At 31.5% G+C, this 27251-nt stretch overlaps 1 protein-coding gene across 2 annotated transcripts in view; it reads left to right on the forward strand.

Annotated features, from left to right (window-relative positions):
- LOC145260445 (dynein axonemal assembly factor 3-like) overlaps window positions 1-27251 on the forward strand; it is a 117573-nt gene that overhangs the window by 30656 nt on the left and 59666 nt on the right. For both annotated transcript variants that reach the window (XM_080118494.1, XM_080118495.1), the window contains exons 5-10: window positions 367-460; window positions 3378-3441; window positions 9127-9209; window positions 16639-16732; window positions 19945-20067; window positions 26693-26815. In XM_080118494.1, coding sequence (XP_079974620.1) covers window positions 367-460; window positions 3378-3441; window positions 9127-9209; window positions 16639-16732; window positions 19945-20067; window positions 26693-26815 — 581 coding nt within the window. The remainder of the gene's footprint in view (window positions 1-366; window positions 461-3377; window positions 3442-9126; window positions 9210-16638; window positions 16733-19944; window positions 20068-26692; window positions 26816-27251) is intronic.

Genomic DNA, 27251 nt, shown 5'->3' on the forward strand with positions numbered 1-27251 from the left:
AATTTCAAACAGAGCCCTTTGTTTAATCAACCGGGTTAGCACGCTTTCATTCCATTAGCCATGAGCAGGTAAAAGTCTTAAGTAATTTGTAATTGTATTCTTAGTATGGAACCTTCAATCACTAGAAAACTTCTACCTGGTCATGGCTGATGGAACGAGAGCATGCTTACTGAGAGTTATGTTCAAAATTCCATGCAGATTCCCAAGTTAAACAGAAAAGATTTTCATTTATCTGTCACGCTTATGTTTGAAATAATATTTTCAAACTTAATGGAGAGGTTATATAAATATCCGTTTTTGTTTTCTAACATGTTCATTTACATGGAAACACCTTAAGAATTTTCATTCTTCTTCCTTTTTTTCCAGATAAAGTTGAGCTGTTCTTGGAGTTATATGGGAATTCGTTAATCCGGGCACAATCGTTTGAGTATCTACAGAAAATGAGCCAAGAGTTTATCAGGTATGAAATGGTAGACCATATACATATATTTACAGATATTCGCCACAAACTAATCACTCTCAGTAATGGAGAGGTATGTCGAAATTAGATTTCCACTTTGAAATTAGATTTCCACTTTGAAATTAGAGTAAATAAAAATGAAATTTCTACTTTCGCGATTAGATTTCATAATAAGTAACTTTTCCTTTGTAACGTAAGGTTACGAAATTAAGTTAACATGTCAAAGGGAGTGATCTAAGAAAGCAGGAAGTTGAAAGAAAGTATATGCCATTAAGATTTGTCTCAACCTCTTGGATTTTGTCTGTGAACAAGATAGACATGTTTCAAAAGATTTTCTCTCCCTTCCACGATAGAACTAATAATTTTTTCAAAAAATATTTTTAAATCTGAAAATTCAGTGAAAACAAAATATTTGTGCAGTAGTCTCCACTGTATGCATTGTATATATTGCATTGCATATATTGCATTACATATAATGGACTAATAATGGTTTTAGAAATATAATCTCTGATTTAAATGCCATAAAATTATCTATGAATGCTACCATTATAAAGAATATTCAAAGAACTCAATGTTTTTATGTTTCGAAAAGACACGAGTTTGAAAAACGAATTTAAATTACTTTCGATAGCTTCTTTCTTTACAAAAGAGTCACCACTTATCAACGCCTGAAGGCCACTCGAGGATAAGGATTATGGACTTTGTTTCCCAAACAAAGAATGCTATTTCTTCTCTTTTTGCTCTGCCTGATTTATTTTTGCCTGATTAAAATGCATTCACTTGTTTAAATTTATAATTTCTACCATCATTATTTATTGCTTAAAATCAAAGGGCTTGTGTAGAATAGCGATGTTCTAAAGCAACACATTTCAGATGGAAACATCATTACGAACTTATGTATCATGTCGAAATTAGTATAAATTCCAGAAATGATTAAAAATAATCAAGTAGATGTGCTAAATGTTTTTTAATAAAAAAAGCAGCCACACTTACATTCTCACATTTTGTGTTTTAAAAAATAGTGAATTATAATTATTTAGTAAAAATGGTAGATTGCAGTTACCTCCCATGGATTTGCGAATTCTTCAACATTAAAACATACAATTAAACTATAAATCGATAAACTTGAGAAATTTTATTTTTACTTGTAATTATTTTTCTACTGGATCATTTTTTTTTTGTAATTTTTGAATACTGATTTGGCCATGACACGTAAATATGTAATAATGTTTTCACCTGAAATGTGTTTGTTTAAATCATCATTATTTTACACAAGCACCAAAAACAAATGTAAATTATTTTTAACCAAGATTAAAGGAATATTATTTATTTTATAGTGACACTTTGTGAAAATTATTAGGGTTTTATATTTTTACTAGACAGTTCATTTAATATATGTGTGTGTGTGTGTGTGTGTGTGTGTGTGTGTGTGTGTGTGTGTGTGTGTGTGTGTGTGTGTGTGTGTTACAGAAAATTAGAATACCATTGGTTCCAAATTCAAACACAGGAAGACACTTATAAACAGTAATAAATAGAGGCTGAAGAGAATCTCACATAGGCGATCAACTATAAATCCGTTTTGCTTGGATTTGGAACCGACATTTCCAATGTTGCTCTGATCTTTCTGTAATACATATATAAATAAATATTAGGCTCTTATTTAAAACAATTTTTAATAATCGAGCACTCTGTTGGGGTTCTCTGTCACTGATACAATAGAATCTTGTCATGAGCGATGAAGAAACAGATCAAACAATAAAAGTTTTTTTTTTTTACATACGTGCACGGTCACTGGTCTTCATTCTTAGATTGTTGTGTCTCCATGTAGGTCATTTCCTGTGTCCTGTGTGGTTGTGTCATCTAGTGACTGTTGATTAGCTGTTTAACTTAGGAAAATAAAACCCAGGCATAGAAACACAACGAATACTTGTTGGCGTTCAAAGGTTTTATTTGGAGAGTTTTCTCTTTGGGGGGAGAGACCACGTAATTACTTCTTACTTAATCTCTTACTTAGCCTTAAATAGTTGATGGACGGACAGAGTTTCAAAGAAAAATTCAATTAGATTTCTACATTGTCAGGCACGTCTTGTCTGTCTGGTTCTCTAAATCAAACTGTGTAAAAACTCTATTCTGTCCCTCTGAGCACATGATGTAATTCCTCTGTAATTCTGACTTTCTAGTGTGTTTTATTTAGGGAGCTGACCTTTAAACGCTTGCATCAGTCACATGAGATGCACTGGAACTATATCCAATTGCCGCCATGTATTTAATGTACCTCTCAAAATCCATACTTAACATAATCTTAACTTACTGGCATATGGTTCCAATATATAACAGTATAAGTAGTATTGGATGTCATTATTAGGTTCATAGGCAGCACAATGTGCTGTGAGGGAGATCAGCCTTTATTGAAAACTATCTCTGTGGAAAATGTGCTGGTAATTATTTATCGTTTATCACCCACCCATGGCAGGAAGATCAGATACAACATCAGGAAAGTGGGATTTGAAAAGCTAGTGTTCTGGATGAAAGAGTACCTCTGGCTGAACAAAAACTGCTTGGACAGTTCCATTGGCATTCTCTACCAAGGGCGCCTCAGGAGATTAGCAATAAATAAACTAGCCCTTTCTCAAAGGGCAAGAAGGTAAAGACTGAGAAGGTGAACCTTCTAGAATTGCACAGGATGATGCCTCATACTGACAGAAAATTAGGCACAACCCAGAATGCCCAAGACTCTGCCAATCTGATTTTGATATGAAATCACCACCGCAAAGGACGACTCTGATACTGCTCGTCCAAATAAATACAGGCCCTGTACTGAGTTCTCTCTGGATGATCTGTATATATTTTGTACTTATTACTAGTTATATTTTATACTTATTGTTACTTATATTTTGTTTTCCCTAATTTTTTTAAGGATGGTGACAGATTTTGATTATGCAAAAAAGAAACTTCCTTTCCTGGACATAACAAGATTGAAGGTAAAATTTTGACATTTCAAAAAAAAATAAATAAATAAAAAATAAATAAATAAATAAATAAATAGCAATGTTTAATAATATAAAACATCGTATAACTTCTAATCAATTCGTTTTTTCTTTTTTTTTTTCCTTCATTATTAAAGGGAAGTAAGTCATAAAATTTTCTTGTCATAATTTATCTTCTCTTAGATCGTTTCCAAAAAGGATTATGAAGGAATAAACGTGAAGAATTAGAATGTATGATATTCAACTTTACCAAGCTTTGTGAGGCATAGGCGGCATCATCATCATCATCATCATGACGACAACGACGACGTCAGTTTTTCATACTTCCATTTGTTGGATATGATGTTTTGGAATTTTTGAGATGAGGATTGATTATTCGTATTATTTGGATTCTTCAATCTACTGTTCTCATCTTCAGTGTTATTTTCACAACGTTTCGGTCGATGTAACCTCCAACCTTATTCAGGTGCACTTTGTTGAACATGGGAATCTTTCTGTCAACAGAATTTCGAATGGAACCCTTTATTTACTCAACAGGGATAGCTTGCTCTATTTTCGTCAACCATGACTAGGTAGTTCTAAATAATTGACAGTTGTATTTTGAGTGTTGCACGCACTGAAGATTGAACCTTCAACCTCCAGAAGAGTGAAACTTTACAATTGAATTCTACCAACTACTTTTTCCACTATGCCACGGATCTATTGGATAGTTTTAAGAAATTAACTTTCCAAGTTTACCTATCATATGAAATGATGGATACATCTCAGGTCTTTATTTACCTTCTTTTTCTGAAGTCTATCTTTATCATTTCCTTTCATGTTTCCTTGGTCTTGCCTTGTAAACTGGACCTGCTACCTTGACTGTTCTACATCTACTAATCCAAGAACTCTCATCCATTCCTTCAACTTGGCCTTACCATTAAATTCATCAGACTCAAATGATGCAGCCACCATATCATTCTCATATTATTTCTCTTCATGCAACGCATGTCCTCAACCATTGCTGGTGATGTTTCACTTTCATGCATCGTCACACTGCATACACCTGCCTGATAGATCCTTCCCTTAGTCAACATTGGTAACACTCTGCTGGTTAATAATGGTACATGTTGCCTGATTTTGGAGTATGTATTCTAGGCAACATGGTGAGTAACACGGAAACATCATTTTTTTGCTAGCTGTAGCATTCAGAGAGTACATATATATGTGTGTGTGTGTGTGTGTGTGTGTGTGTGTGTGTGTGTGTGTGTGTGTGTGTGTGTGTGTGTGTACACTCTCTGAATGCTAGTTTTGAGACAATTAATCAGAATCAGAAATTAGAAAAATCGAAACTTTTGGGATATCGAAATTGGTATCGAAATTGGAATCACAAAATTTTGTGCCTATTTCCCAATGCTAAAAACGATTCTTTTAATTGTATCTTATATTTGATTTTGTTTACAACAAAATCTAACACTGCTAGTAGTAAGTTAAAATAATAAATATTACGTATACTCGTCCTGAGACAGGTATTCTACTAGTCTATTTTTCCTCGTGTCTTTGTGATTAATAATGTTTTTACTACAAGGTACATTATTAAATTTGTTTTGTCGGTCATATAAGATAAATATTAGCTGTGGAAAGAACAGTATTTCTGACCGATTTTTAATATTTAATCCTAACTGTTATTCTATCTTTGATTAGTCATAAATTGATGAAGAGGAGGAGGGAGTAGTTTTACTCTCACATTGTTACTCATATAACACCGGTGAACAAATTAAATAACAGACAATTTTTCGATATTCACTGGGTATAAATCATATTTTAAATGTTTTTATTGCCTAATTTGAACTGGATTCTTTAAAGAAACAATTTTTAATAATGATCCATCTTAACTATGTAAAAATATGGCACAATCACGTTGACACACCGGTTCTCACCAGAGCAACGTTGAGCCTGGCCAGTACCAGATGGGTGACCATTTGGGAAGGCGGGCCGCTGTATATACGGTGAGATAAAATACCAGGTTGAGAAACTGACACGGTCTGTCCTTCACTTGAGAGTAGATGGGACTCTCTTAAGCCATGGTAGGCACCCTGTCTAGTGATGGCGTCACAATAAAAAATACCCTTGATAGCCCTGGCAAAGTATCAAGTATTCAACTACCAACAAGATTTGAATTACACTACAAACTCGTGTAGTGAGTTCAATTTGCCACGTTGGATGGATGGATGGATGGATCTTAACTATTGATGGAATATCATGACTGAGAAAATAATTGAGTTATAGTAAAAATAAAATTTGTCTGCATAATTTTAGTCAAAAACAATTATTTATAAATAAACTTATTTTTTGAAGCAACAAATCTGAATCTATTAATTTATTTATTGCGAACTATTATCCTCATCTTTCTTAGTTGTTGTTTCACAATGTTTCGGCCAACTATTCCTCTGGCCTTCATCAGGTGGTAACCGCGACGGGATAGAAATGTCAAATCTCCTAACTGCATCTTCAACAATTACTGCCATCCACAGTTGTTGTTGTTTTTCTTAGTTGTTGTCATTTTCATAGTTGTTGTCGTCATAGTTGTTGTCATCATCTTACTTGTTGTCACCATAGTTATGGTCGTCATCTTACTTGCAGTCATCTTTCATAGTTATTGTTGTCATCTTAATTGTTTTCATATTTCATAGTTGTTGTCGTCATCTTAGTGTTGTGATCATAATTGTTGTCGTCATCTTACTTGTTGTCGGCTTTCATAGTTGTTGTCGTCATCTTAGTTGTTGTCGTCTTTCATAGTTGTTGTCGTCATCTTAGTTGTTGTCGTCTTTCATAGTTGTTGTTGTCATCTTACTTGTTGTCATCATAGTTGTTGTTGTATTTCTAGTTGTTGTCGTCTTTCATAGTTGTTGTCATCATCTTACTTGTTGTCGTCATCTTGTTGTCGTCTTTCATAATTGTTGTTGTCATCTTGTTGTTGTCTTTCATAGTTGTTGTCGTCATCTTAGTTGTTGTCATCATAGTTGTTGTCATCATCTTACTTGTTGTCGTCATCTTGTTGTCGTCTTTCATAATTGTTGTTGTCTTTCATAGTTGTTGTCGTCATCTTAGTTGTTGTCATCATAGTTGTTGTCATCATCTTACTTGTTGTGGTCATCTTGTTGTCGTCTTTCATAATTGTTGTCGTCTTTCATAGTTGTTGTCGTCATCTTGTTGTCGTCTTTTATAGTTGTTGTCGTCATCTTAGTTGTTGTCATCATAATTGTTGTCGTCATCTTGTTTCATAGTTGTTGTCGTCTTTCCTAGTTGTTGTCGTCATAGTTGTTGTCATCTTAGGTATTGTCGTCTTTCATAGTTGTTGTCGTCATCTTAATTGTTGTCGTCTTTCATAGTTGTTGTCGTCATCTTTGCTGTTGTCGTCTTTCTTAGTTGTTGTCATCATCTTTGTTGTTGTCATCATCTTAGTTGTTGTCATCTTTGCTGTTGTCGTCTTTCATAGTTGTCGTCTTTCATAGTTGTTGTCGTCATCTTTGTTGTTGTCATCATCTTTGCTGTTGTCGTCTTTCATAGTTGTTGTTTTTCATAGTTGTTGTCATCTTAGTTGTTGTCGTCTTTCAGAGTTGTTGTCGTCATCTTAGTTATTGTCATCATCTTTGCTGTTGTCGTCTTTCTTAGTTGTTGTCATCATCTTAGTTGTTGTCATCTTAGTTGTTGTCGTCTTTCATAGTTGTTGTCTTTCATAGTTGTTGTCGTTATCTAATAAAGATGAGAATAATAGTCTGCAATAAATAAATTAATAAATAATACCCATCTCAATAATGAACTCCAATTAAATAATATAAAAATCTGAATCTGTAATCTATCTCTCATTGCTAGTAAGTGTCAATTGTATACTAATCTTAACTCTGGTGTATTCCTGATTTCTAATTTGCTTGGTAGCTCAATATGTTAGTACCCCTATTTACAGACAGAGGTTGTAGGTTCGAACCTCATATCTATACAAAGCCACCATTTGCCTATGTATGGAGTATTGTTGTCTGGGCTGGTACATTGGTCACTAGTCTCAAAAAACAGAGTCCCCCCCCCAAAAAAAAGGTCCCTACTCTAATACATCACTTATTGTCTACCAAGCTTCAGCCCCATTTCCGCAATATTGCATCCATGTGTGCGTTTTACAAGTATAGTGGTACCTCTAGATACAAAAGACCAAGCTTATGAAATTTTCAGCTTAACGAAACGTCATGTAAAAATATTTATATCCCTGCATGCAAAAAAAATTTTCAGGATACGAAAGATATGAGTGACAGAAAAACTATTTTCCAGGCACCCAGTTCTTCGAAAATCTTTAAAATCGGGATCTTATTCGATTAAAATTATTTCTTTTTTTTTGTAATTTTCTTGCATATTTGTGTTGATTTTCATCTGGAAAACATTTTTTCTTGAACTTGAATTTATTAATTTATTTATTTGCGGACTATTATCCTCATCTTTCTTAGTTGTTGTTTCACAACGTTTCGGCCAACTATTCCTCTGGCTTTCATCAGGTGGTAACCACGACAGGATAGAAACTCCGAATCTCCTAACTGCATTCTCAGCAATTACTGCCATCCATAGTTGTTGTCGTCTCACCACGTTTTGGCCAAGTAAGCCTCTGGTCGGCTTTGGGTAGGATTGAAACCGCTATCTTCAGACAATTCTCACCTGCAATTAATAAATAATAGTCATCTCAATAATGAATTCCAATTAAATAATATATATACTGTTCAGTACGGACCCGACTATGGAAGATCAGATAATGAATAAACGTGGATTTATAAGACTAAAAAAATGCTACCTTTATCTCCCTTCGGGGCCCGTGATGAAGTGGATAGAGACCTTAAATCTCTACGGTTCCTAGTGAGAATTGTCTGAAGATAGCTGTTTCAATCCTACCCAAAGCCGGCCAGAGGCTTACTTGGCCAAAACGTGGTGAGATGACAACTATGGAAGGCAGTAATTGCTGAGAATGCAGTTAGGAGATTCAGAGTTCCTATCCTGTCGTGGTCATCACCTGACGAAGGCCAGAGGAATAGTTGGCCGAAACGTCATGAAACAACTAATAAAAGATGAGGATAATAGTCCGCAATCAATAAAATTAATAAGTAATACTCATCTCAATGAATTCCAATTAAATAATATTGAATTTATTTTTTCTACTTACCCTCCCTCCATTTTTTAAAATTATTTTTAAAATTTGGAAACATTAATGTACGCATTACAAATTTTACCACATTTGAAGAATATAGATTGGAGAAAGACATTCTGTTTTAATTTTTATTGTACATCCTCTGAAATTTTTGTGAGGGGTAGGGGTGTTTGTTATTATTATTTTTTTTTAAATCGCAAATTGGCTGTAAGAAAGTAAATCATCCATTTCACTTTGAATCCTTTTTGCAAGCACACCTGCATGCCTGTAGATTTGATAATCGAAATTTGATTTTTAATGCTTGTGGAAATCACTTTGTGATTCAGTTGCTAGAGGGGTTGGGATTTACATTTATTTTTTTATGTGATCTATGTCATTTACAGAAATTAATAGCCCGGTTGATGCTGGCTAGCCTTGCTATTTATACACAGTTTGTACCTTTATTGTTTTATTTTAACATTTGAAAAAAATTTGCTTCAACTGTTTTTTCATCATTATATATTTTTTATAAACAGTTTAAAGAAAGAGATGTTCTCGAAAGCATCTTCAAATTCTGGAAAAATCCTGACCGAAAATATTTTGACATCAGCAAATGTTGGTTTGTATCTGGAATTTTCTTTCTTTTTCATCTTACCAAAAGAAAACCGTCTGACTTATCTTGGCCTCTTGGCTAAGATTGAAATGCGGCATCTGTCCTGATACTAAACTTCATGTGTTTTCTCCCAGAACAGCAAATGAGAAATCCTTCTTAGACTGAGGCAATTTTAATTTTTTTTCCATTCCACAGTGCTCTTTTTATGATAAACTTGATTGACCCCACATTCAAATCTGGCCTTGTGTCTAACTCTGTCCTCAGAGAGAGACAAGTAAATAGGAACTCTTTGAGACCAGAAGCAATATGAAAATTTATCTTCTCCATTAAGGATTATTTCCCTTGAATAGGAGCTATTTAGTCTATAGATAACTGATTCAATGAATATTGTAACGTGGTTGTTACACTTGTACCATGTTGTTACATTTCAACCACTCTGATTCGCACGTTGTCTGGTATTGTCGCAAGAATAAACAAACAATGAAAGACATAAAAAATATGACTCAGCATTTTTTTAGGTGAATACAAAAAGCATTTATTTCAGTAATTTCCAACAATGCACATCATTGTGTTTCAAAATATCCCTCACGCATTGAACATGTCTGTCAACATGCTCAGATCACTGAAGTTAAGCAGCGTTGAGCCTGGCTAGTACTAGGCGTTGAATGTGCTCTCCGCTTATTTCAGCATTGTTTCCAGTCGTCTTGAACCATCATTTGCTACTGGTATTTAACAACACCGACTCAAGGGAGATGTGGCTAGAGATTGCGCAACTCTTGCCACAAAAAATTCCACTGCTGTTACTCTTACAGTGAGTATTGATAGTCTGTCAAGGGTGAAGAAAGCTACAATATATATATATATATATATATATATATATATATATATATATACTTCAGAATAAAATTATCTAACAATCTACTGGTATGGAATGGTATGGAAACCTGTGATTATAAGTTTTACAAGATATTACTGGCAGTAATATTCTATAGGTACTATCTCATCTAAATACGAATTGTTCAATATACAAGATAGAGCAAATAAATAAAATTTTAGTCATTCAATGAATTTAAAAATTTATGACGTTAAATGTTTGCAAATAGTTATAATGACTTTAGCAAAAAGGTGTAAACCATTATAACTATTTGCTAATATTTTCTCCTCTGAAGAGATGGTGGACATCGAAATCCTATAGGATAAGGAGTTATAATATTTCAAATGTATTCTTTGTCTTACATAGAATAATAAAAATCTTTTGATTTGAAATTCAAACATTTTTCGTCATAAATTTAAAAATTCATTGAATGACTAAAATTATATATATATATATATATATATATATATATATATATATATATATATATATATATATATATATATATATATATATATATATATATACTGTGTAAGCAAAAACAAGACATCAAAACAAGGTGTTGGTGGCAACAAAAAGTGTATTTCAATTTACGTTACAATTGTTTCCATGTCCAGTTCGAAAATTTCAAGCATTATGTCGTTTGAAAATTTTCAAAACCAGCATTTCTTCAGACTTTATGAATAAGCACACTTTTGGCAATGGGGCATTTTTTTTGAAGAGAAGAAAGGAAGGGGAATCCCTAGCTAGAAAGGCATGCGAGAAACATCTACCTTTGTTGTGGTTACGGAATATATATATATATAATGTTTATACAATAACTGTTGCTTTTACAGCAGTATTGCTTCCAACAAATGATGACTCTGGGTTCAGGCATGGTTACGAGGCTAAAGCATCATTACTATTAGTCCAAGGCACCCCATCAGTATCTCATGATACTACCAGACTTTGTTGGATTGTCGTCTACAGGATCGCCATGTTCGCACTGGTGCAGTTAAAGCCATAACTTGTATTTTCTCTCGTCTAATGGAGAATGCCCAATATTAATCAAGAATGCAAAAGTTGAGTTAGCAGTGATTCTTTAGCATTCAACTTCAACGGGAAATATAATTGTTTTTCAGCCATTTCTGAAGCATTATTTTTGTAGATCTTTTGATATTTTTCCAAATTTTTCCAGTGTGCCAAGTTCAAATTTTCCTTCGATGATAAAAGCATTCTTTAAATTAGTGAATCAAACGACAATATCCAGAAGCCAATCAGTTAACATTATTTTATTTGGAAATACAAGCCGGTGTCCTAAAGCAAACACAACATGCTAGTTTGTACAGCTATCAAACAGTGTCAATCTCTGCCTCTTTTTACATAAAGACTTTATATATATATATATATATATATATATATATATATATATATATATATATATATATATATATATAAAATTAATTAACGAAATACTGTAAACTATGTAATTTTTTATGCCGGACAACACCGAGTAGAATAAATGATCTCACTATATTCATAATGTGTCCACACTGCTTCATGTCGGCATATATAACTAACTGGGAGTAATACTGTATTATCATTATGGGTCTAAAACAATGCTGAACATATATATATATATATATATATATATATATATATATATATATATATATATATATACGGCATAATTGCGTTGACACATCGTTCTCGTAAGATCACCGAACTTTGAGCCGTGTTAGTACCAGATGGGTGACCATTTGGGAATTCTAGGTGCTGTATGTGCTCTCCGCTTATCTTGGCATTTGTTTCCAGTCGTCCTGTACTTCACTTGCCACTGGTATTCAACAATGTTGTCTCAGGAGAGGTGTGGTTGGAGATTGCGCACCTCCTGCCACAAAAATTTCATGCGCAAGCAACCCTTCCTGGGTATCCATAGTCTGTCCAAGACTGAAGGAGCCTGCTTTTTGATATATATATATATTTATATATATATATATATATATATATATATATATATATATATATATATATATATTATACAGCATTAGTAAAAAGAACTGTTTCTTTTTTCTTTTTTATAAATATATATGAATATATTTCCTTCTTACACGTTGATGTAATTAGGCCCATCATTCTAATTGATCGTCAATCCCAAAGTGCATAGAACTTTTCTGTCTTCTTCGGATTAGATCTTGATAACAGGATACTGAGACTATTGCGAAAAAAGTAAAGCATCTTATGTTAAAAAAAAGGGTTGATAAGCGACCTTTTGTGCTCTAAAATTTAGTTTTCAATATAATCACCCCCCCCCCCATTCTCAATGCACTTTTGCCAGTAACATACGCGTTTGGAGCACGCTTTGTCACTCACATCTCTGTCGCCACTCTGAAATCAACGAACACATCTCCTAACTGTAGTGACATCAACTGCATCAGCTTTGTAATGCATCACTGGTTAGCCTGAGTTTGAAAAAATATTACAAAAATCCCCAAACTTTTTTATGCACTAAAAGGTATTTTCATTAGAATTAAATAAAATGAAAGGGACAAATTAAAAGACAAATTAATTAAGTTATGGTCCGTACTTATATATACAAGCGTAATTATAATTAGATAACATGATATTATCCTAGCTCATTCTAAAAACATTTTATTCACAGACAATTTTTACAGCTTATTTTTGTAAATATACACATTTATGGTATATAAAATTTGCTAAACTTATGCACTGATGAAGCCTTTTTTTTGTGAATGATTTATAAAAATGAGTATATGTACAAAAATGGGCAGAAACAATTGTCTGTGAATAAAAAAATATATTTTGAATTAACTATGATTGTATCATGCTATATTATGCACGCTACTTCTATTCTACACTATTAGATGACTATATAATCCTTTCTGTAAATTTTAAGAATTTATATATATATATATATATATATATATATATATATATATATAGATATAGATATAGATATATATATAGATATAGATATTGCACAGCAAATATGTGTTTTATTTTTTTATTACCGTTTTATCTGTTTGGTTACATATGTTTCGGATGTTGGACCATGTTTACGATCCAACAGCCTTGTTAGACCTTACAGAAATAGTTGTTAGTATTTGGAAGAAGTGTTTTAGAGGAAATACAAGAAAAAAACATATCTTACAATGCGTCTACCTAACCTCGCATTATTAACTACACCCGCTTATTTATTTATTCTTTATTTATTTATTTTTCCTAACTTTACTTACTTAGTATAAATATGCACATGTCTATGCATATATATATATATGTCTATATATGTGTGTATATTTATATTTTTATGAATATGTATATTTATATAATTGTATATACGTGTATATGGGTACCTGTGTGTGTATGTATATATGTATGTATGTATGTATATATACATCTACATCTTACTGGATATCGGTACATGTATCTTCATATGTATGTGTATGTGCGGACTTGATTGGGTCTATGTATATATCCTTATATGTGTTTATGTATATGTTTCTATGTGCACGTGTATGGATGTATGTACTCATGGGTCGTGTGTATATACATGAATATATATTTGTATATCTATATCTATGTGCATATGTATGTGTATGCATGCATCTGGGTGTTAGTGTCTGTATATATATATATGTATACCTATGTGTATGCATGGGTGAACGTATATATACAGGAATAGCTATATCTGAGTTCATATGCATGTATGTGTTTGTATGTATATATATGCCTATATCCACAATGCATTTAACACTGAAAATAAAGTTAAGCATAACCACTGTCCAAAGCACCATGTTAGGAGCCCACCCCATATATATATGAATTTAACGGAACTACAAGAACCTCTGACTCATTATAACTTAACCACCACTCTCATAATCTAAATTTAAACCTTTATACCCCCTTTTTTAATTTTTTTTTAATCTCTCAGTCTATTAATTTATTCTATCTCTATGCCTATCTTCATCCTTACTTTTACCTAGATCCCTATAATTTTTTTCTAGACACTATAACTTTATCCCTATCCAATAAGTGAAGCAAATCAATACAAACCCCTAAATATTAAACCAACAACATGTATTTTGAACATATCTTACAATGCGTCTACCTAACCTCACATTATTAACTACACCCGTTTATTTATTTATTTATCCTAACTTTACTTTATTTACTTAGTATAAATATACACATGTCTATGTATATATATCTATATATATATATGTTTGTCTGTATATTTATATTTTTATGACTATGTATATTTATATAATTGTATACACGTGTATATGGGTACATGTGTGTGTATGTATGTATGTATATATGTATGTCAAGTCATGTCATATGCTATTGGTACCATGTAACCCAGTACTACCTGCCTCATGGTTGGGTCACTGGCGACTAAACTGGTTCCCCCACCAGACTTGTTTGGTGAGGAGGGTGGCTAGTCTCCCTGAAGGATTAAAAACAAGACCTTCCAACGGGCGAATAAACCCTTTTTTCTGGGTCAATGGCCAACTACCACCGTGTGTGTTTGTGTGTATTTATGTGTGTGTTGAGGTGGAGAGGGCTCCCGTAAGCCGTGGTGAAGGCAACCTTTCTAGGAGAAGAAAATCTCTGATTTAAAAAATCATAAAGCAGGAGACCAGTGCCCACATTAAGCTGGTCTGCAGTTTAAGTCGTTGATGGCTATCTTGCTCTTGCTTTTTGCTGGATCTCAGCATTTTGAACCGAGAGAGAAAATTAGCTGTCGTACAAAGCTAAGACTCTGTAACATCATCTGATACTCCCTCAGGCGTTTGTCTATTAAAATGGTCCTGTGGCGATGGAAGTCATTTTTGGGCTCATGGACTTTGAGTGTCTGAAGGAGTGGCACTCGTCTGACAAGACGTTGCAATCATCATGTATGTATGTATGTATGTATGTATGTATATGTATGTCTACTTCTATGCATGTACGTCTACTTCTATGTATGTATATGTACATCTACTATGTATATATGTAGGTGTGTGTATGTGTGTGTATATATATATATATATATATATATGTATATGAGTATGCATGTGTATAGGAGTTGTGTGTATGTGTGTGTATGTCTGCATATAGATGCATGTATGTCTGCATATACATTGTTTATATATGTGTATGTGCGTATGTGTCTGTATGTGGATGTGTAGAAATGTACATATGTATGCGTCTGTATGTATGCATATTTGCACCTGTGTTGGTGTATGTATTAACCCTTAACTACCTAAAAACAACTCATTGTCAACTAAAATGAACGAGTCGACTTATAGCGACTACGAACATTCTAAATGGAACCTTTTACTTGTCAAACACATATGACACTTACACAAACCCTTTCTCTCTCTCTCTCTCTCTCTCTCTCTCTCTCTCTCTCTCTCTCTCTCTCTCTCTCTCATCTATTTCATATACCTGGCTAAACAACCAAAAGCAGTCAAAATTTTTAAATCTAAAAATTGAAATTCCTGCCCCCCTCCTCTCCTTACCCACCTTTTTTACCATCCTCTTTCCCCCTCCCCCTCCCTATATCCATATATCTTCACCCACGCCTATCTGAATCTGCTATCCCCCCCACACACTCTACAATCTAATGCATTTTAACCTTCAAAACTTAAATATTGTCGATACCCATCTCCCTCCCCCTTATTATCTCTTACCCCCTTTTTTTCTCATATTTCCTCTAAAACGCTTCTTCCAAATACTAGCAACCATTTCTGTAAGGTCTGACGAGGCTGTTGGATCGTAAACATGGTCCAACATCCGAAACATATGTAACCAAACAGATAAAATGGTAATAAAAAAATAAAACATATATATAGACTTATATGTAATATACTGAGTTCGTGTAATTCAGTAAATTTTCATATACCAATGGTTTTTAAGCCAAAAATGGTTGACTTAAGGGGTAAGCTACAAAATTATCACATTTCATAATTGAGCATTAATATACTGTGTATGCAAAATGAAGACTTCAAAACAAGGTGTTGATGGCAACAAAAAGTGTATTTCATTTTACGTTACAATTGTTTCCATGTCCAGTTCGACAATTTCAAGCATTATATATATATATATATATATATGTATATATATATATATATATATATTCACACATATATATATGTATATATATATATATAATACACTTTTATAATATGCCACTTCACTAGGAACAGACGCTTATTTCTATACTTATCTCAAAGTACTATACAAATCAGTGATGTGCGGAGAACTTTTTCAGGGCAGGTGCTCAAGAAAAAAAAATGTGTCCCGGTGAGGCACAGGCCTATAATACATTTCTCTGAAAAGGGCACTTTTAAAACAGGAATTTAAAAAAAAAACCTTCCCCTCTAACAGAATGTCACATTGACCTAGAGATAGTCCTCTTTACAAGCAATCAGATATATTCACAATTTGGAAGGTTTTTATTTTTTGTTTTTATTATTATTGTTTTGCATCTAAATATTCCATTTTGGTGTTTTAGTCGGACACATATGCATACAGACGAATACTCTTCAATATATAGATACTCTTGCTTTGTTTCAGGGATATCAGAGTTCGAGGTTATTTGAAAACGAGGTACGACACAAAAATGAATGCCTTTGACTGGGATTATCATATGAAGTTGGCAGAACGACAGGTAAAGTGCTATTCTTAATTTTTGTTTCTAATACTTAATGAGGTACTTGGGCATATTAAGAACTGGACATATCTCAGCATCCGCTCGGCTTAGTCTTAAACATGACATCAACCCCCAGATTATGCTGACTGAGTATTGCCGAAAAAATCTTAACAACAGTATAAAACAAAAAAATAGCAAAATAAATAAATGGAAATCGTAGAAATAATAAAAATACAATGAGCTACCATAATTTTGTTTTATTATTTATTTAATTAAAAATAATAAATGACAAACAAAAGTTTTATTTTTGGGAGGTGGACAAAAGTTTTCTTTTTTTTTTTTCAAAACAAATTATGTATTTATTTATTTATTTTTTCAAGTATTTTTTTTCCAAATGTTTTTTTCAAAGAGAATTGTCAAAAAAAGTTTTAAAAAAGATTCAATTGTTGTAAAACCTATTTTTTTTTTTCAAAGATAAAACAAAAAAATGATTTTGGGAAATGAAAATTTACCTGACAAAAGTCAATCACTTTCATTTGGGGCTTCAAGCTGTTTTTTTAATGTTGAGAAATTTATATTGTTACTCTCGCTGATTTCCAAGTAACAATTAGTTTATTTTTTTCTCTTCATGTTTTTATGAATTTGATTGGCTGATCTGTTTTATGTCAGATTACTGGAAAAACTGAGTGGTGACATCATGTTTTGGGCAAAGCCGAATGGACACTGCGATATGCCAGGTTTTTAATTTGCACAAGTACCTCCAATGATATTCAAAAGATGATTCATCATTATTTGTATTAGTCACATGTTTCAGACCATTTTCCGCATCTTAATTTCCACCATTTTTAAATTGTTTCAACTGTTGTTGGCGGGGCTATGAATTCGCTGACTACAACCACAACCTTTGTAATGAGAGTTGTGCTACAACCCCGTGCAGAGGAGTAAACCCTCTCTGAAAACAGGGTGATCTGTGGGCCTCAGGAGATGACCCGTAATTCCTGGTGGCTGAGTAGTTTGTGGTCTGGTTGCATAAATGGTCACATTGTTAGATGTTAGCAAGGCAACGTAACGAAGTATGCTAGTCGACAATTGTTATGATTGTTGTAATGTTTGTAACATTAGAATGTTATAGCAAAATAAATATTTACAGAGAAAATTATTTATGCTAAGATGTTTTAATAGAAAAGAATGTAGAACATAAACAATAAGTTAAAAATAGGTTGATCTCTCAAGTTCAACCTAGTCTTACGTAGAGGTCATTTAAAGTGACATGGACTTTAGGTAGAGTTTGGAAAAGACACATATGATTTATTCTCCTAATACTTAAAATAGGTATACTTTAGGTTAAGGATCCTTGGTAGAAAGCCAAGTAATGCTAGAACAGCAACTTGTATTCAATTAATTGAATACAATAACTGGTTCACAATAAGTATTGTGCTTTGGTATTAAAAAAAAAATGAAACTACTGCACTAACCCTAGCTGGGTTTAACCAGTTCCCACCAAAGGAGGAAGTTTCATGGGAGTAATCACAATTCACAAGTGGCCCCTAGTCGCATGTATATCTCCGTTAAGTTTTTGCAGCTCTTGCTGGAAGGTGTCGATATCCTCCTACATACAGCACCTGGAAATCCCAAATTGGTCACTCGTCTGGTACTGACCAGGCTCAATGTTGCTTAACTGTGGTGATCTAACAAGAACTGATGTGTTAACACGATTATGGCATATATGCTTTGGTAGTAAATAACACAAAACTGTGTGATATATATATATATATATATATATATATATATACCCAACGTTGCTCGATTTGAATGATGATCAATGAATGTTTCACACTCATTGTTGCAATATTTTGGCCCTTATAATGGGGTATGATCCCACACAGTCGGACGATTCTATTTATAAACGATGCTGCTAAGAACTGACGAATCAAATTAATTCACGTTCTGCTACCAACCAATCAGAAACCAGAATTGCTTCATAAATATTAAACCTTTTCTGGAGCAATTTCACATGTTCTTTCCCGGGTTTCGACACGGTAAGAATATTTTGTTCTGTGGAACTGTCTACTACAAACAGGTCACCTCCCAGGACTTGTGTGTAACAGCGAACCATCTGAAACTCAAAATGGCTTACACTTCTAGACTCATATTTTTATTGTCATCGAAATCAATGAAATTGCCCATTTTTCAATCAAATTGATTACCTGTTCTAGTTGGGGACCCATCATGAAACACCAGGAGGAAATTTTATGTGCCTCCCTGCAGTAACTTAATCCACAATACATTATAGTCTACATTGCACTGTCGAGAACCTACTGTTGATTTTATAAAATTATCTTTTTTATATATAATGGCTTGAATTAAAGTTTAAGATGAAAAAGTCAAGTATCATGCTTCAGTTGTTCTCTAAACAGAAACATTCATTTCGAGCGCGCCCCTGTCATATCAAAGAACTTACTGTTTATTTCATATGTCAGGTTTTTCAGCTTATGTGGTAATAACACTTCTCAAATGCACTTATGGCTAGACTGTGTAAGGTGTTAATTTTGATGTTTGTTCTTTCATCGGATTACTTTGATCATCGATACTTATCAAAGACATTCTGATTCAAAACCTATTTAAGAACATTGCCAGATACATAAAGTATCTTTGTGTGAAATTTCATAAAAATCGGGCCAGCCGTTTTTGAGTTCATAGGGAGCGAACTCACACAAATGCAGTCACACACACAAAGTTCCTTTTGTATATTTATATATATATATATATATATATATATATATATATATATATATATATATATATATATATATATATATATAATTATTACTGTAATCATTTTTAAATACCTACATACACTAGTGTTTCATTCCTTCGGGAATCATCAGTGCAGGGTGACACGATTACTGTCAGCCGGAGGATTTAAACCTGACCATGAAGTCATCTATGATTCCATTAGCAAGAAATAAACCTCACCGCACACCTTAACCATGAGAAATATCGTTGAAATTTAAACATTTATTTTTAATTGTCGTAACGTCCGTCCATAGTGATCTAATGGTTATAATATCATGATCTGTGCATGGAAGCTTAAGTGACCGACTTTCATTTCAACTTTAAAGTGTTCAACAATAAGAACCGAATAGAATATAATATATAAAGGCTGATACAGTTATAATCTTTGTGCTTCAAATTTCTGTTGGTGAATATTTTATTTGATTCTTTTTCAGGCTGACATCATCAACAGAAACGAATATGGAAAATGGAGAAATACAGGGGTTGCTTTTGAGAATCGAGATGGTGAATACACAGTTCCTAATACAACCTTGGCTTCGGGCATGGTGTTGTCTCAGGTATGTTGCGCTTAATTAATCGCTTTGATATCATATTGTTCACATATGCAATCCCAAGTTTTCGTTCTTAGAAGTTTCCTTTATTAATTATAGAACGAGTCTTGCATACCAAGATTCCTTTCTATGAATGAAGCAAAACGGATACTCATAAATACTTGCTGCAGTGAAATGGTTGTAAAATTAGAACATTTGGTATTCTACTTTATCATCTGTATAGCAGTGTATGTGCTGGAGCCTCTTCTCCAACATGAGTGCTGCCATGTTAAATATGTTGTGTTATCGTGGATAACATGTTGAAATATAAAGGGGAGAAAAAGAAAATGATGAGGAAAAAATAATAATAAAGAGACGATTGAATTTACACATACGCGCGCGCACACACACACATAATATATATATATATATATAAAATATATATTATATATAAAATATATATTATATATAAAATATATATATATAATATATTATATATATAATATATATATTATATATATAATATCTATATTATACATCAAATATATATATATAATATATAATATATATATAATATATAATATATACATTATATATATAATATATACATTATATATATAATATATACATTATATATATATAATATATATATAATATATATATAATATATACATTATATATATAATACATATATATATATAATATATACATTATATATATAATATATATATAATATATACATTATATATATATAATATATATATATAATATACATTATATATATATAATATATATATAATATAATATACATTATATATATATAATATATGTATAATATATACATTATATATATAATATATATATATAATATATACATTATATATATAATATATACATTATATATATAATATATATAATATATACATTATATATATAATATATATAATATATACATTATATATATAATATATATAATATATACATTATATATAATATATATAATATATATTATACATAAAATATATATATATAATATATAATATATACATTATATATATAATATATACATTATATATATAATATATATATAATATATACATTATATATATAATACATATATATATATAATATATACATTATATATATAATATATATATAATATATACATTATATATATAATATATATATATAATATACATTATATATATATATAATATATATATAATATAATATACATTATATATATATATAATATATGTATAATATATACACTATATATATAATATATATATATAATATATACATTATATATATAATATATACATTATATATATAATATATATATAATATATATAATATATACATTATATATAATATATATAATATATACGTTATATATATATAATATATATATATATATATATATATATACATTATATATATATACATTATATATATATATGTATTTATATAATATATACATTATATATATATAATATATATTTATATAATATATACAATATATATATATATAATATACATAATATATACATTATATATATATAATATACATAATATATACATTATATATATATATAATATATATACATTATATATATATATATAATATACATAATATATACATTATATATATATATATAATATATATATATAATATATATATATATATATATATAATATACATAATATATACATTATATATATATATAATATATATATATAATATATACATTACTAGCAGGGGTTACCCGGCGTTGCCTGGGTGATCGGGCCCCCTTCCCACTCCGAAGGGTAACAAAAAAAGTCACCCCTCTGGATTTACATGCTTGGTTCCGGCCTCCCCCCTTCAGGGAGAGATAATCCCCAACCCCACCTTCAGGGAGGAGGGTGCCTGAAGGCTTCTCCCCCCCCAAGGAAAAAATTTACCTCCTCCTGGCCTCTTCGCCCCCCCCCACCCTTGGGGGGGGACACCTGCTTCCTCCTTTAAGGGGAGAAACTGCCAAGCTCCCCCCTTTCGGGTGAGAAAATGCCAGGCTTCCCCTTTTGGTGGGGGGATGGTGGCCAGCTCCCCCTGCTTTCCCGTAGGTGGGTGGATGATCGGACACCCTTCCGTTAGGAACCCACCCTTGGGGGGAGGTGGAAGGAAAGGGTATAGCCCCTCCCCGCTTCGGATAGGATTTAATAAACAAATAGAATTTAAAAAAAAGTAGAATCGATCAGGATCGAACATGCAAACTAACGGTTAACAGTTTAGTATGCATACCCGAATTACTCTCTTACCTTTAATAAATAAAAAAATAAATAAAACATGTAGTAAAAGAAAGTATAATCAAATGAATGGATAAACGGGAACATACCAAAGTAATAAAATGAGAAAATGAAGAAAATCAGATTTACTATGTGTGTTTATGGTGTGAAAGTCAGCGGGCTTGGTTGCCATAACAACGTGACGTACACAAGGACGGTAGTGAACGTGTGTATGTGTGCGTGTGTGCGCGTGTGCTGGGAATAGTAGTACAAATAGTCTGTCCTTTGGAGAACAGCGTTTGTTTTCATGTTGTGTGTACGTGTGTGCGGCTAGAATGGCGGACATGGTGTCAGAGGTTGGATTGTGATGGCTGGTGTAAGTTTCGTAATTTTGTAATTTGTAAATGGCAAGTTAGGGAAAAAATAGACCCTCCCAAGATGGACAATAAATAAGGACATAATATTTTATGGTAAAGTTAAGAACGTAGGAAGCATAGTTTTTTAGGAGATGTGATTATTGGATTAACCAATCAGAAACCGTCTGTGGCACACACATCTCTGTTTTTATAGATATATATATATATATATATATATAATATACATAATATATACATAATATATATATATATATAATATACATAATATATACATAATATATATATATATATATATATATAATATACATAATATATACATTATATATATATATATATAATATACATAATATATACATTATATATATATATATATATATATATATATATAATATACATAATATATACATTATATATATATATATATATATATATATATATAATATACATAATATATACATTATATATATATATATATATATAATATACATAATATATACATTATATATATATATATATATATAATATACATAATATATACATTATATATATATATATATATATATATATATATATATATATAATATACATAATATATACATTATATATATATATATAATATATATATATATATATATAATATATACATTATATATATATATATATATATATATATATATATATATATTAGTTTTTTTTGGAAAAAGAATTCCAACAGAGTGCTCAATTAAAAGGAAAATCCAAATTTTAAGGGCGTATTTATATTTTGTGTACAGAAAGTTGTTAGTTGAGACAGATCATTGGTACCGTCGGTTTCAAGCCCAATAACAAGGCCCGTTTAAGGTATCCTTATCAAGCTCTCTTCAACCAATATTCGTCTCTTCTGATTTAAAAAGGATTATATACATAAAGAATAGAAAATCTTTGAAGAGCATACATTTTCACAAAATACATGCATGCATTTATTTTTTACAAAGAAGGTTTGTCAAAGACAAATGCAAGAAAAACATGGTGAAATATAAAAGGGGTGAAAATCATTAATGGAAGAGTTCATGTTAAAAATCCCTGAACATAATCAAAATAAACATGAACTGCCAGGGCACGAGATGAATATTGGTTGAAGAGAGCTTGATAAGGATACCTTAAACGGGCTTTATTATCGGGCTTGAAACCGACGGTACCAATGATCTGTCTCAACTAACAACTTTCTGTACACAAAAAACAATATATCAATATATATATATATATATATATATATATATATATATATATATATATATATATATATATATATACATATATATATATATATATATATATATATATAAAATACAGGGTGACCAAAAAAAAAAAGAAGCTAAATGGAGGCCATCTAGAACATATGCTGTAGAACAGAGAAAAAAAGGCCAAAGACCCTAGTGTTTTGATGTAATGTTTTGAATATAATAGAATTGAATATGTTTTGAATATAATATAATTGAATATAATATAACTAGTTATGACCAAAGTTTCATTTTATTCGAACAAAACACTAAGAAACAGAGCCTAATTATAGTTGGGGCCCGTTTTCTTTTGGTTACTCTGTGTATATATATATATATATATATATATATATATATATATATATTTCGAAAATAAAAGATCCTACTGGAAATTATCCGGTGTGAGTTGTTTTGGTTCTTTATGAACTTTACATATAACATTATTATGCGTTCTTCTCTTGCCAAACTTTCTGATTTGTTTTGATGAGTCCATGGAAAAAATATCCAATATTACCGTACAAATATTAGTTTCACCCTGCGAATGCAATAGATCTGTAAAATGCATCAAAGCATTTTATTTTACAAAACAAAAAAAAATGATTGCTAAGATGAATAAAATCTTGGACTTTGGGATATAACAGAGTTCTTCTTTATTTCTATATATGCTTTATTGTTATATCTTAGCAAATATAGAGCTTCTGATTTAAAAAGGATTATATACATAAAGAATAGAAAATCTTTGAAGAGCATTCATTTTCACAAAATATATGCATGCATTTAATTTTTTTTACAAAGAAGGTTTGTCAAAGACAAATGCAAGAAAAACATGATGAAATATAAAAGGGGTGAAAATCATTAATGGAAGAGTTCATGTTAAAAATCCCTAAACATAATCAAAATAAACATGAACTGCCAGGGCAAATAATTTATAGAGAATGTATGACTGATGTAAAGTAAGTACAAGAGACTGCGATATTATCTGGGAACTATTCTGAAAAATTTAAATTATGCGACCAATAGAAAAGAAGCATAACCATAGAATATTTTGCATTGTTTGGATTCTTCGGACTACTGTTCTCATCCTGAGAGGTATTTTCAAGATTCGATCGATGTAATCTCAAACCGTCTTCAGGTGTATCTTGTCAAACTATAGAATTTTTCTATTAAACTCGGGAATCTACACAGAATTTCGAATGGAAGCTTTTGTCTAATCCACGGGAGCAGCATGTTCTTGTTTTATCAGCCATGATTGGATAGGAGTCCTAAGTAATTCAAAATTGTATTCTGAGTGTCAGCCACGCTGAGGATTGAACCTTCAACCTCTAGAAGAGTGTAACTTTACAACTGGATTTTACCAAGTACTTTATCCTTGCGGACATGTGGCACAGTAGATAAAATACTTGGTAAAATTCAAAATACGATTGTTCCCCAAACTGTTTTGTTCCACAAACGGAGTGCGGGTTGGAGATACAAAATGCATCTGACAACAAGATCAAAATCCAATGTTTCTGAAAACGATCCAACACCACTTTTGCTGAAAAAGACAAACTGGCTGATCTGGTTACCTTTGTACATCCTGCAGATGCTTCTATTCTCTCTGTGATGTTGTAGATGAATAAAAAGCTCTTTGTCAAAACATAGAAGAAAACCCGACCTCACAGGCAACTGTCAGTGAAGAATCTGATGACAGTAATGATTCGGATGATCACAACACATTCATGGATTATGTTGACACCAACATCAGTGTAGAATGATTAAGAAGCAATGTAAGTGCAGTAAAACTGTTTGTTTTGTTTCTTTAACTTTATTGAACTTTATTATTATGTTTGCAGGCAATAAAACATTTCATTGTCATCGTTCTCACAATAATCATTATTACATCACAGCTATCATAATTGTTAAAATGAACATGACATCATGACATGATGCGATAGTTTATGTGGTAAACTTCATTTTAAAACAAACCCCAAACGAATATCTGTATTAGTTCCCGAGACACATGATTTGCAAAGTCACAAAATTTTGAACCTATTTTCTGACATTTTTTTAAAATTGACACTAATTATTGTAGGATTCTGAATGTCTCAAATTTAAAAAAATTTATATAAAGGTACTTATGCAGGAAAGGTACCGTGCTATTTTTTTTTTTTTTTTTAATGTAGTATTTTAAATTAAATTCAAGTTTTATGGTATTTTTTGTTTATGAAATTGTTGGGAAAAAGTACAGAATAGTTACAAAACACCCCCTCCTCCCTATGTTAAGAATGGGTTTCTAAATAATGTTATTATTTCAGCATGATACCTTTTCTGTATAAGTACCGAAATAAAATATTACTAATAATTATAGCAGAAAATTGGTTCTTTTTTTTTTTTTTTTTTTTTATTAGTGGTAAATACCTCTAGCTAATTCGTAACAAAAATAAATAAATAAATAAATGTAGGTACAAACTTATTGTTGTGGTCCTGGAACGGTCACTAAGGAAAACACGGACATGAAGAAGAGTTAGAAAAGGTAAAATATATTGCAACAAAAACAGCATATACAAGAGCAACCGTCGTAGTAAGTACTGCCAAGATGGCGGACTATAGAAGTACATTGACCACCCTGAGAGTTGTGACACTTGGTGTATTTCTACAGTTCGGAAGAGTTCATCTTTAATGCATGGGTGAGTCCTTATAACACTAATATATGTTTCAAGAAATTATATTTACGTTTTCTGAAGATTTTTTTTATTTTTTATTTTCCAGGAAGGTGAAAAGGTACATGTACGTGGCTACTGGGGAGACATTTTAATAAGTCCTTTTGTGGCAATTGGCATCGAAGCTGATCATCCTGGTCTGTTCAAGAAAAATAATGGAATATATCAAAAGGTGATATTTTTTTTACTCCAAACAAGGCATATTGCTACTACATAATGAGCTACTATTTGAGATGATATCTAAAAAGGGGATGTAGAGAGATGAGCAGCAAGATGTTTGTTTACATTACATTTAAACTCCTGCAGGTTAGTACAGTCAGGAACACAGGAAGGAGATTCCAAAGTCTAGCAGTTCGAAGGAATAAACTATTGGAGTAGAAAGTTTTCCAGCATCTAGGAAACCTCTACAATGAAGGGGTGGGATTTTGCTGCTTGTTGGGTTGGACGGGGATATGTAGGTCAAGGAGGCAGAAGTGCTGTGTGTTCATCAGAGCACATTCCATTAAAGTACTTGTAAAACCGGCACAGGGATGCAACATTGCGGCGATAGGACAGAGGTTAAAACTTGGCCGACAGAAGAGAAGCAATTGATCAGTTTTTTTTGTTTT

This window comes from Euprymna scolopes, chromosome 36, assembly GCF_053919585.1.
Source record: "Euprymna scolopes isolate OS-2025 chromosome 36, ASM5391958v1, whole genome shotgun sequence".
NCBI lineage: Eukaryota > Metazoa > Mollusca > Cephalopoda > Sepiida > Sepiolidae > Euprymna > Euprymna scolopes.